Source organism: Chenopodium quinoa, unplaced genomic scaffold, assembly GCF_001683475.1.
Source record: "Chenopodium quinoa cultivar QQ74 unplaced genomic scaffold, ASM168347v1, whole genome shotgun sequence".
NCBI lineage: Eukaryota > Viridiplantae > Streptophyta > Magnoliopsida > Caryophyllales > Amaranthaceae > Chenopodium > Chenopodium quinoa.
The window spans coordinates 6,606,823-6,620,825 of record NW_018742951.1 but is presented as its reverse complement, the minus strand read 5'-3'; the positions used below and the strand labels follow the sequence as shown (position 1 = coordinate 6,620,825).

Genomic DNA, 14,003 nt, shown 5'->3' with positions numbered 1-14,003 from the left:
ACCACTATAAAATTGACCAACTAACCCATATAGCACTAACGAAGTAACTCTTGTAATAGTTGGTGACACAGTTTGTCCAGCTACGTATAAAGTTTATGGTTAAATAAGATCCATTTATAATATTACCTCCGTTTCATATTATTTTCAACGATTAGACAATTTTTCGCTTTACTTTATGTCAAATTAATGCAAATAATATAAAACGGAGGTAATATTATAAATGGATCTTATTGTAAAGAACTTTTTAAAATGAATTTGATGATAAAAATAGAATTAAGTTATAGGATATTTATTAAAAGTTATGATTAATTTTGTATAAATGAAATATTATTATTCTATCGATAATAAAACTCTATGAAACATTTTTATCTTACAAAATGTATCCAAAAAATCGCTTACTTAGCATCATATGTGTCATAATGATACTTATTTATCTCCTACGTGGGGCGACACTTGGCAAAAAAATGGAATGTCAAATGTTGCTATCTCGTGGTCTGGCTGCGAGACCGACTTTATATATTAGTGATATGATATTAGCTTGTCTTAATTAATTTCCATCTTGAGCCTTCTATAATCTCATGTCTTAGGGTCCTTTTCAAGTGTATCCTTGTCTCCCAATGCCAATGGGATTAAGTTTTTTTTTTTTTTTTTTTTTTTTTTTTGGTATTTAGAGAGCCACAAAGGGCAGGGTGAGAATCGATCCCAAGATCTTCTGAAACCGGGAGGGAAGCTCTAACCACTTGAGCTATCCTTCACTTTCATGAGATTAAGTCTTTTGATATGGTGATGACTTTTGATTTGTTTACATGCAAATTCATATGAGTATGCATTGGCCTCAATTTTTTTATATTTATTTTTTTTACAAGGAAATAAATATAACTTATTAAGGCTACCCATCAATGGGCGTACTCATTGGCCTCTTTTGTTGTATATCTACGCCATTCTCCTTTAAATAATCTATCTATGATATTTATTAAAAGGTGTTTATAAATTTGTGTATGTGCCATGTGTATCCTTACATCAGTATGATACCACATCATTATTTAACAACCATAAATGATCTTAATTAAAAATGTATACAATAAAGAGATTTGAACCCCAAACCTCTTGATTGGAAAATACATGTATTTCCATCTTAGCTAGAATTAAATCATGTTTTATTAATCCACATTTATATATAACTACATACATGATACATGTATTGGAATATAGAATGAAAACAAAAAATTTCCAAGTATTCTTATTTATTACCCATGTTAAAAAATTAATAAGTATTTTAAAGTGCCTAATATACAAATGAAATTATTCAAATTATCATTTGGAGCAAAGCCCGGGTCACACACTAGTTTGTCTTTAAATATTGAACATAGTTACTCCCTTCGTTTCAATTTGATACTCTTGACTTTTTATTTATAAATTTTTACAACTTTGACCAAAAACTCACAATAATATATTACCTTTGTTTCATATTATTTGCAACGATTAGACATTTTTTACTCACACTTTTATGTCAAATTGTTGCAAATAATATAAAACGATTTTTACAAAAAAAACACCAAAAGAAAGAAACTAAAAGCGAAACAAAGTAAAGTACGACGACGAGCTGAACGAGCAAGACTATGAGTAGCAGAAACAGAAGCACGCGAAACTTTACGAATATCCCAAAATTGAAAAGTCGAAATGATGACCTCAATTTCCTTCTGAATCCACATAGTCGAAATATCAACAGTTTGCCGGCCCCTTAAAATGCCAGGAATAGAACCACAATCAGTAATGATCTGAACCCTAGAAAAACCACGTTGAACTGCATGACTTAAACCCAGTAAACAAGCCAACATCTCAAACTGAAAAGCAGAACCAGTAACACAAGCTTGAGCACCCCCGTCCAAACCTTGAGAGGTACGCAAATTTGTAAAGGTCCAACCTTTGCCAGCACTAAGATCCTCTGAATCCCAGGCACCATCAAAAGCCAAGCTAAAATCACAAGCTACAGGGGCTGTACCTAAAGAAGGACTAAGACTAGGGTAACTCGCAAACCCAAATAGAAGAAACCATATCCCTAGCACTAGAGCTCCGAGCAATCCAACTATTAACAATCAGGAACATAGTTTGCGGAGAATAAACCTCTGACTAGAAACGCAGATTATTTCTAGTAAGTTAGATCGCCCACAGAATACTTAAAAGACAATCCAAACCAAACCATTTTTTAGAAGAAACAAACTTGGAAATCAACTCAACAAACCAAACATCAAAAGGAGGCGTAGGAGAAGGACCCACAGAAAAATCCCAAGGATGGAAAAGCCGTATGGATCTAAAAAACGAACAATCCCTAAAAATATGATAAATGGGGTCAAGAGAACGATGACAGAACCCACAAAGAGAATCAACAGGAACTCCCTGCATGCAAAGCAAAGCCGCTATAGGTAAAGCATCATGCAACAACTTCCAGCCAAAGTTCTTCCATTTTGGAAGAATAGGAAGACCCCAAAAACGCTTCCACCAAGAAGAGGGCGAAACAGTGTAGGACTTTAGATACTATAAGCGAAATTGCATGAATCATATTCATAAGCATCTAATAACCAAGATCATTGCATAACACATAATTATACCTTTGAAGCGTGATTCCACGTGTGATCGAGCAAGAACAATAGGAGAACAAGAACCCCAAGTGTGATTCCACTACTTGGTCCACAGGCATAGATTAAACCTCCACTAATGCAAGTTAGTTGTGATTGAATCCTTCAATCAACCTTCTACAGAGAGGAGAGGAACAAACTAACCATAATCTACCACCACGAGCACCACGCGCCACCAAGGGGTAGTGGCCAGCCGCTTGGACGGGTGAGAGAGGGGGAGGGGAGTGCGTGAGCCTGAGACTGAGAGAGAGATTAGGGTTTGGGAAATTGGTTGCCTTGTTTTAAAATTCATTGCCTGTTAATTGTGACTTAATTCAACCCTAGGCATGGACTTTATTTATAGATCATATCTAGATATAAGAGTCCATGTCAAGCCCAAATTCCTAACTCTATTCTAACTACTCTAGCCCAACACCTTTCATGGTTTGTCATAGCCTCATAAGGCCCACTAATGAGCCTCACACTTGTTCAATCCAATACCCTTGTGTGAGACCTTATAGGATCCATTCTATTGGGCTTTGGACTATTTGACTAGCCCAAAATTTATCATATCTAGCAACAGACAATGACGACCCAAAAGAATGAAATAATTATCTCCATAATAGCAATCCATAATATATCTGGTAATTGCACTTGACGAAGACATAATTCCTTCAAAAAGAGTAAAGATTAGATGCAAACACTTGACTAACAAGTTGCGTACAAGCCGACTTTGTCGAAAAGGAACTGTCACGAGTGAATTTCCAGTAGACAAAGTCCCTGACGAGGCCGCTCTAAACCAAGAATATGGACAACAGTGGAAGGAGGAAATAATCGATGAATCTTAGTTGTATCCCAATTCAAAGAACGGGACTGAATCAGATCAGACACAAGGGAAGGTAACTCTGTCCCAGGAGTAACTTCCTTAAACTAAACTTGAACACCTGGAACCCAACAATCGGTCAAAAAACAATAAGTCAAAATACTAACTTGTGAACCAGAACTAATCTTCCTAGTTACACCCTGCCTGAGAACCCGATCACCTTTAATTAAACCACGACATCCCTAAGATGGATGTGTAAACTTCCTAAGAACCTTAGAATTGAGTAAATAAGGATACTTAGCTCTAAGAACCGTAGAAACCACAAGCTGAGGATTATGAATGAGACGCCACAATTGCTTGGCCAACATAGCCGAGTTAAAGCACCCCAAAGCACGAAGATCCAGACCACCCATTCCCTTAGGAACATGAATAGACGTAGAGGAGGCTAGGGAAATACCTCGATAAGAACACTCGGCCGCCACTAGAAGCAAGCGAGGAGGTTGTCAATCCGCGCACATATAGTAGAAGGAATTTTGAAAACAGAGAGAACATGATTTACCAGAGCCACTAATTAAAACAGAGTTGATAATTACTAACTTAGTCGTCCCTGATAAACGAAGAGGAGCAAAAGCAGACAAACGTTGATCTATCTTGTCCACCAAAGGTTGAAATTGTTTGCACTTCCTACGCTCCATATCCACTAGGAGACCCAAATAGCAGCCCAAGGAGGGATGAGACTGCACACGCAAAGCTGAAGCCATATAATCCCTGTAGTTATCTAGCGTGTTGGAACTAAATTTCACAAAGGATTTGTGAATATTGATCACTTGCCCCGAAACAAATAAAACAAAACTCATTAATGAAAGATAACATATGATCATAAGTAGACGGAGAAACCCAGAAAAACAAAAGAGCGACATTTGCAAAGAAAAGATGAGAAACAGAATGAGCCTTGCGAGAAATACGTAAACCCAAAATCACCCACTCAGACTTAGCTCATCGAATCATAAGAGAGAAGACCTCCATACACAGCACAATTAAATAAGGCGATAAGGAATCACCCTGGCGAAGGCCACGATGAGGCTAAATCACTCACCTTAGCAAACCATTAACCAAAATCTGATAAGAAACTGAAGAAACACACTGCTGAATAATATAAATCCAGTATGGGGGAAACCCAAAGACCCGAAGAACTTCCCAAAGGAAGTCCCAATTCCCTCGATCATAAGCCTTATTCATGTCGAACTTAAGAGCAGCAAAGCAAAGCTTAGAAGATGAGAAATTAATATAAGATTATTTTTTATTTTTGAAATAAAATTGATTCACAAATTAAAGTCATACGACATCTACAAAGAGATTTAGATATAACAAATACATCATAATTGAATCAAATAAAAACATTCCATAAGTAAAACCACGATCGTTATTGCAAATCGTACATTCTTCAATCACACCCTCTTTCATATCGCTGTGATTTACAACCTTCTTCGGCGAGGGGTCTGTCGATCTATTGAAGCCGTGCAGAAAATTTCCGTCTGATTCGTTAGATTATAATAGAAATATTAATCTCTTTTTCGATCCCGCACAAAATTTTACCCATGAAACAACTCTATAGCAATCCATGAAATAAATAAGCAAAGCCTCCTTCAAAAGAGAGAAGAAAAACCCGGTCTTTCGAAAGAGTCAAATCCTCCTAAAGAAGAAGAAAAACCCTGTCTTTCGAGGGATTAATGTTCCTCCTAGAAGAGGAAGAGTTATTATAAACCTAAAACAAGAGAAAAAGCACACAAAAACAACGATTGGGGCTTTCCACCATTAAAAACGATGGAAGCCCCTCCAAAATTTAACAATGGAGGCTAGCTAGGGTTTTAGAGAGAGGAGAGAGAGGCTAGGGTTTATTTTTAATTCATAGACAGGAATTCATATAGGATAGTAATTCAAGAGCCAGCAAACTACTATCTGCCATTAGATGACCTGGAATAAAGACATTCTTAAAATTTGAACCCAGAGAAGGTAAAACCTTCCTCAGAAGATTAGTTAAACATTTTGCAATGCATTTATAAAGCACATTACATAACCCAATCGGACGAAACTGATAAATTGGTTGTTACAAATTTTTTATACACAACATATATACTTTTATGTGTCATCCTCAATCAGACAATCACATAACGTCAATTTCACAGTGATCGTTTGATTGAATTATAAAATTGAACTCATATCTACAAATACACCCATCACAATCTTTTGCAAAAAACAATTTTAAAAAAAAAAATTCATAGCATTGCAAATTTGCAACCATCCAAAACTGTAAATAAAATAGCAAATTATAAAGAGAGAAAATCATAAAACAATTGATAGTAAGAAATATATATATATATATATATATATATATATATATATATATATATATATATATATATATATATATATTTGTTATTTTAGTTGAACAAATTTTTGAGTGCATTAACTTTGGAGCAAGGCTCCCTCCACAAATTTTTATTACCATTGTCATCCCTTATAGAGTTCTCTTGATCATCTGAAGGTCTTACTTGTCCTCCTTCTCTTAAAGAAACACTTTGTTTTTGCATGTAATCCCATTTGTCTTGGAAAAGATAAAAGAAAGCCATTGAAGAAATTTCAATTGTGAATAAAAATGTCCAAAGAGCAACACTTCTTTTTGTCCTCTTCTTGTAAGCTTCTAAGCCTGTGTAAATATTGAGAATTCCCACTATGCAAGTAATTGTGCCAAATATCCAATGAAAGAAGTACCACAAACTCCTTTTTTTGGTTCCTCTGCAAAAATAATAATACAATAAATTAATTGAAATTATTAATTTGATTGGTATATGTGTATGTGTGATATTCAACTATTTATTTATTTTTAATTAAAGAAAAGAGAATAACCCTACTAAACAAATGTCTCTTACTAGTCAATTCAATCCAACTTTGTAGGCCATACTCATTACTAGAGCACGTTTGGGCAGGGGGTGGATAAGAATCTCCTACCCAAAGAGCCCCTATCTGATCTCATGACCTTCCCTTGCTACTAGTAAGTTACTAGTAGGGCAAATCTGCCTTAATATCAATTATTTTGAATTAAGAGCCTATTTGTCTTCTTGAATTATTTTTTGCTAAAGTACTTTAATTTTGCTGATTTTATTGGTTAAAATTGAAATATGGTAATAAAAACTAAGTTTAAATGACATAAATTATGAGTTATATATGCATATAAAAGCACTTGAGGCTTATAATTTAAAACAAAAGGAGTAACATATATCGCTCATGCAATTCTCAGTCAATTACCTATGCGGTCTACAAAATCCAATCGCGGCTTGAACCCAAATAGCGACATAAAGTGCTAGACCAATTCTCTGATGGTTGTTATTGAAAGAATTCTCAAAGGTTTTGATCGACTTAATAGCTCCAGCAGTGGCAATGGACAATGAGAGTATCTGTTAAGAATATAAGCATATACATAATTTAGATAAAAGGAGAATTTTATGTAATCCAAATTAATATATAATGCCAAATGGAAAATGCTATGGGTATTTGTTATTAATATATTCATGTTTGTCAATATATAACTTTGACCATTTAGTATTGAAAGTATATATCGAAAATGCTTTATATTCAAATTTCATATGTGGCTAGCCACATGGTGTGACCGGGGTTACTTGGTAAGAGATTACTCAGTTGATTAGCGGTTACTCAGATCAATTGGTCAAGGATTACCTGGTCTGTGTTTGATATGAGTTAGCTTGCCTTACGGTATGGCTGGTCACACCAAAAAAGCAATGAAAAGATTAAGGATGACACCTTTTTATTTGAAAGATTAAAGATGATTAATTACTTGATTGTGTGAATAATGTAAAAGTTTAAATTGACCATTAAATAAACAGAAAAAAAAATAAAAAAATAAAAAATAAATAAAATTGTGAATTGGATTCTGTAAATTGCATCCACTAAGACGTATCCAATAAGTAACAATCCATGATTCCATGCTCGATTATTGTAAGTATTAATTAACAATGAACATATGCAAGTCTTAAAATGATATTGTCATCGTTTTGCCTTTATAGCTAAGTATTGATGATTAATGTTAAACACTATAGTATGATTAATTGCATTACTTTATATAAACCATTACAATTTACAATGTTAAACTATACAACGTACATCACAAAATATTATACTCCATATTTTTTAGAGTTTATGCCATCATTTGAACTCTGTATATGTTGGACCAGATACTAGACATATTCATTTATACATCGCATAAGGAAAAAAAAAATCTATAATTTCTGTAGGGGTTATATGGAGACAAAACACCAAAAGAATACTAATAAATGTTGAGGTTTTGTTAGCTAATTCTCACTTACGACCTCTATTTCATAATAATGATGTTTACGTTCTATTATTTTATGCTTACTGATGTAAAATTTTAAATGCACCTGTAATATCTCTAATTATGTATTTGCGAAAAATTACATAAAACTGATATATTAAAAATACAAATTATGTTAAATCTAATAATTAAAGATCTGACATCACTTTGACTAAAGTCCTTACATATAAATTATAAATGGCGGTCAAAACGCACTTTGTAATTTATTAACGTCATTATTGTGAAACAAATTACTACCTCCGTTTTTTTATGTGCAATTTTCCATAAAATATTCCAAAGTTGCACATAAAAAAAAAAGGGAGGTAGTATACTAGTACAATGCCACAATTATTTCGAATTGAAAGAGTAGTCTAAATGTCCAATATACTTTCTCACCTAATTAAGTGGAAATCTACTCATATAATATATAAATTAATATTATTTTTCTAAAATTATAGATTAATATTTCAACAGACCTCCAATTTTCAAAAGCTAATGTATCTCTACCATTAAATACTACTAGAGGTGAGCAAAATCTCGGGTACCCAAAATTGGAACCGAAACCGATTAGAAACCGACAGGTCCGAAATCGGAATTGGACCCGGTGATTCCAATTGCGGGTAATAAATTAAAAAATCTGTTGCAACAGGTTCCAATTCCAATTCTTGATTTTTTAGACCCGGCACCGATTGGATACCCGGTTACCCAACATATGTTACACTAAATAAGTTTTCAAAAATAAAATTATGTTAAATGTAAAAAAAAAATATTATTAATACCTAACATAAATAAAATAGCTTAATGCATATATTATATAAATACAAGTGTTACGCTAAAAATAAAAATAGATTAAAATAAGTATTATAATTTATATTATATTTTAACAATAATATACATAAGTGGGTACCCGAAACCGGAACCAGTACTCGGTGGTTCCAATTCCAAGTCCTAAATTTTAAGACCCGGTTGAACCAATTCCAATTCCGGTTTCGGGTTTTAGGACCTGGTCCCAACCAATTCCGGGTCTAGATCCTAAAATTTTAACAGGGTACCTGGTTTGCTCACCCCTAAATGCTACTCGTACCACTACATTTTGTCAAACACTTATATTCTTTTATTAAATAGTAATTTGACTTAGTTAAACTACTAAAAGCTACTCAAAAGTTATTGTCGAAGTGGCCTAAATGTCCAATATACTTTCTCACCCAAGTGGAAATCTAGTCATTTGCAGAAATTTTCTACTACTTGAAAGCTAATACGAAGTATATAGACACGTCAATAATCAACTTTTAGAGACAAATTAAGATACCATTAGAAGACGATTCTATCTTTTTAGAATAAATACGAGAATAATCACTACGATTTGACATTGATTAGAGTGATGATTTATTTAGTTACTTGGGTTAACTGATTACCTAGCTATTAATCACACCATAAGGTTAATTATATGATCAAGTACTTTATATTTAAAGTTGAATAATTGTGGAGGTTGGTGTATGTAATGATGATTTTCACATAACATAAAGTTTCTTTTATATACTAACAACACATAGTGATAGCAAAAGAAAAGAAAAGCTACCAAGTCGGAAGTACTCTATTTTATAAGCTTTACGGATCCCTTCATCCATGTTCACTCCTTTTATCTTCACAATTTGTATGCACTTTCATCCGTCGATTTAATTGCAACGTTTGGAGTTTTAGGTCTATTAATGGTAAAATAAAATATTTTGAAATTAAAGTATATATATATATATATATATATATATATATATATATATATATATATATATATATATATATATATATATATATATAATATCTAGACGAATCTTAAAAAGTCTCATATAACTAGCTAATTAAATACGGAGTAACTTGTAAATCACGTACAAAAGATTGCTAAGTGAGTGTGTGTAAAAAGTGTAGATTTTCACACATTGATTACTACAGAACGAAGAACATAAATCATAACCAAAGGAGCATATTTAAAATATAGTAGAATTTTTGTACCACATCATTAGTACAGCCTTATCATAGTGTTCGTTACATACAAAAATAAAGCTAGGAGTGTATTTATAAGATTGTGAAAAAAGAAAATGACTTTTTAGCAAATTTTGATTGGTTGAGAACTGATTAATTGACGTTAAATTTACAACGGTTGCACCACATAATGAAAAGATATAATAATGGAGAAGGAAATTTAAATTACATACCTGTACAGTGAGATGGAAGTAAAAATATAGCTTGAGTCTAGTTCCACTTTCTTCTCTATTGGACAATCTGATAATTAATATCCCAATAGGCATAAGAAATCCTAAGGATGCCCATAAGAGAAGTCCATGAAGTGTTACTTCAAATGTCATCTTGGGGCTTAGTAATTGCTGCAAATTTATTTAAACATATAGTTGATATAAATTAAATAGTTAAGCACTTATTAAATTATAAGCAAGATAGAGGAAAGATTTTTTATTTATTTTATTTATTTATTTTTATTTTTTCTTAGGAGGGAGGTGGTATAAAATTTAAATGCACTAAAACATTATAAATGATGGTTTATAAAAATCCTTAATTTGTCAATACAAATTTGAGGTCAATAAATGATAGGATGAACAAAATAAAAATAAATCACCAAGATGGATTTATACAAAAATACTAGCTTAATGATAGAACTGTGGTTTTTCATACATTACATATCGTAGTATATTATTTTCTTTATTTTGAAATAGTTTGAATGAAGTAAAATAAGTTGGATGAATTTGCTTACAATGACACTTTTTATTAAAGAATAAAATTGAATATTAGGTTTAATAAAACCTTTAAAACATATTAGTGGACTAATAAGAAAAAGGTTAATTAAAAAAAAAAAAAACTAACATTATCACTATTATCTTCCAAGTGACTGGAAACGGGCAATGCTTCTTTCAGGGATGAACAACAAGCCAATGGAAGATTAATGAGCACGATGAGCGCAAAAGAAGTGAGATTACTCTTCCATGAATCCATTGTTGAAGCTTATACTTACTCTTTGCTTGTCTAGGAATATGGTTTACATGCAATACTTTATTTAAAACCTTTGAGGGAAATAAATTATAAGGGAGCTTTTATAAAGAGGTTTTCTCTATTGTTTAGCTATCTTGTATTGTAGAGATAATATAAGCTAAGAGCCCTATTTAATACATTATCCTCATTTTCAATCTTTCACACACACCCAAAAATAACAATTAAATATATAAAATAGGTAAAAAGAGAGTAAAGTTCAAATCTTTCATCATTTGGCTTGAAAATAACTTAGGTCCATTGAATAATGGCAATGGAAGACTTTATTGAGATGATTGAGGGGCAAAAGATATGGTTATTAGTTAAAAGAATGATAAATAATTCCTTTTGTCTTTAAGAAAATCCTTGGGTAGATACCATATGTAAAAACCAATGGCTTTCTTTTACTACAAAAAGCTTAGATTATTTGTTTGTCAAATTGTGTGATATTTATTCAACTTTCCCAATGAATTCCCAGTGACCAAAAAATTACAAAATTTAAGTGGTGGGGAAAGAGGGGGTAGGGTTGGAGGACTATCCATGATGTGGGTCTAATATGTTACAAACTTTTTGAATTTAGTGTAGAGTATAAAGATTTTGGATTTGTTGAGAGCACTACTGTTGTCTAGCAATATGTGTAGGTATATGGGCTGATCATAAAAAATTTTAGCCTTTTTGATAACCAATTATGCAAAAGTGATTAGGAACGGGTGGTTTTGAAATTGAAATTAAATCTGCTGATTTTAATATTAAGTGATAAAATTAACCAAATTCGGTTTTCAATTTTTTGGACTCGAAATCCATTGGGTATTCACTTACTCAACAAATACTATTCTAAGAATTTATGTTATGTACAAACTAGATTGCTATGGATTTGAAATAATTGTCTATGAAATTTTTTATCGTAAAACAACAATTTTTGTGACGGAAAAATAGTTTATCATCAATAATAAGTCATATGAAATCTACAATGATTATCAAGATCTGTAAAACATATATTTAAGCAACTACAACAACTCTCATTATTTTAGCCTATTAGTTCTAAGCATACTCAGCTCGAGCAAAGCTCCATCTCCATTGTTTCAAGCTTAACGCGAGCAATGTTCTTCGATGTCTTTGCTCCAAGTAGAGGCCTTAACATTCTAATTTGGTGTTACAATTGTTTAGGTCCAATTAAAAAAAATAATAAAAAAAAAAAAGCTTTTGAATCTAGATCAACTTCCCATGAGTAACAATCTAAAAGCAATTTGAAATCCTTGAAAAAAAAATGCCTCTTGCAACGAGAAGAGAAAAAATTATTTCTCTAGAAAATATATAAACCCAGATACGAAGTAGAACTAAAGAAAAAAAAATTATTGTAGATTGAGGCTTTTCATCAGTAAAACCAATAAACCCCCTGATCTAGATCTCACTATAGGACTAGGGTTTGAGAGAAAAAAAGGATTGAGAGAACGAAGAAAGTCCGCTATTAAATGTTGTTTTGGGGACTATTGTAAAACAACTTAGTCACGACATTATTTTGTTAATAATTTTTTTAGAAGAAAACATTTTCAAGTTAATTGAATAATCACAATTAAGATAAAACGACAAGATTCCCTAAAAAATAAAAGATAAAACGACAAAAAGTTCATCAATATGTTGAATGTGACATATTTTGGATAAATGTGGCAAGAACTCTATCAATGTTCATAATTCTCTTTTGTTCCCCTCAAATATCAAAATGGTCCAAAGCTTATTTATACCCTCTAACTATTATTAGAACTTTTAACACAAAGAGATACGTAGTCTCATATTTTTGACTTCTTCACTTTATGTGAATCTGTAATGGATTGCTGAAGTGGATACATTGTATTATTATGAGGTTTTGATAGATTAGATGTGACATGATGTTTATTTTACATATTAACAAAATGTGCTTGCTTAACTTTAATTGACATCTAATTCTAATTCTAATTTTTATTTTATTATTATTTTTTTTCTTTGAAGGTGCTAAGCTGTTTGTATGATGTTAGGAAGACAGAAACTAAGCTAAGACCTTTATTTTGCTACACTTGATTTCATTAGGGCGGCTAACGCATGTGTCATAGTTAACCATGTTTGGAAACTCTTTCAGTTTGGCCTTATATCACAACTTTTAGTTGTTAGTAGCATTAATGAGGGAAAACATGTAAACAAATATTTTTAAAGATATAAAAGTCCGCACACTATTCTTAAGAGTTTAATAAAAAAAAAAAGACAATTAACATTAATGAGTGAAGACAAATAACTAAATAAACATTTTAACGGGGTATAATGATCCAAATACTATTCATAAGAGTTATTTTCTACAACTTTTTAAGGAATACACTAAGCCATGGCAAATCACCGCACGCTAATTAAATAGCTTAAGAAATGCTACTTGGAAATAATCTTATTACAAAGCAAGACTTGGTTTATTGGAAAAATTTGCATGAGATTAAACCCACTTTTAACACTTTGAGTGGAGATTTCTTTCCCTTACCCCCCTCCCAAAGGACCCAGCCAATCTGTGGGCTAATGAAACTAGGTCAACTGCTAACTAATCGGATTTTATAAGGTGACACCATAAGCAGTGGATTGAGGAAAAATACACTTAAGTGACTTAACCCATGTCATGGGCTAGTGAACGTTATGTCTCTTATTATTATTGGAGCTGTCAGTTTCTAACCCTAATCGTTAAATTCGACTGTTTCGAACCAATACGAAAAGGAACTGAGCCGTTAAAAGACCGTTCTTTTGAAAACCGAAAACCGACCCGACCCAATTTTTCCAACCCAAAACTGAAATGAACCGAATTTGTGCAAATCATTAATGACCCGACCCGTTATCAAGCCAAATCGTTACAACCCAAAACTGAAAACAACCCGAATCGATTACATTCAAACCCGATAGTAACTCGACCCATTTTAAACCGAAAAGCGTTGAAATCCGATAAATCTGAACCGTTCCAACCCGTAACCTGCCGTGACCGAACCGTTTATAACCTGTAACCCGTTGTGACCAAACCGTTTTCAACACATAACCCCTTGAGACTGAACCGTTTACAACCCGTAATCCGTTGAGACCGAATTGTTTACAACCCGTAACCCGTTATGATTGAGTCGTTTACAACTTGTAACCCAATATG

At 32.5% G+C, this 14,003-nt stretch overlaps 1 protein-coding gene across 1 annotated transcript; it reads right to left on the bottom strand.

The window, feature by feature from the left end:
• Nucleotides 1-5,868: 5,868 nt before the first annotated feature.
• Nucleotides 5,869-11,177, bottom strand: LOC110728585 (cytochrome b561 domain-containing protein At4g18260-like). The gene is made up of 4 exons (XM_021908224.1): nt 10,697-11,177; nt 10,036-10,203; nt 6,745-6,893; nt 5,869-6,234 (listed from the first exon to the last, which is right to left on the bottom strand). The coding sequence occupies exons 1-4, from the start codon at nt 10,823-10,825 to the stop codon at nt 5,880-5,882; spliced, it is 801 nt and encodes a 266-aa protein (XP_021763916.1). The 5' UTR covers nt 10,826-11,177; the 3' UTR covers nt 5,869-5,879.
• Between the last annotated feature and the right edge of the window lie 2,826 nt (nt 11,178-14,003).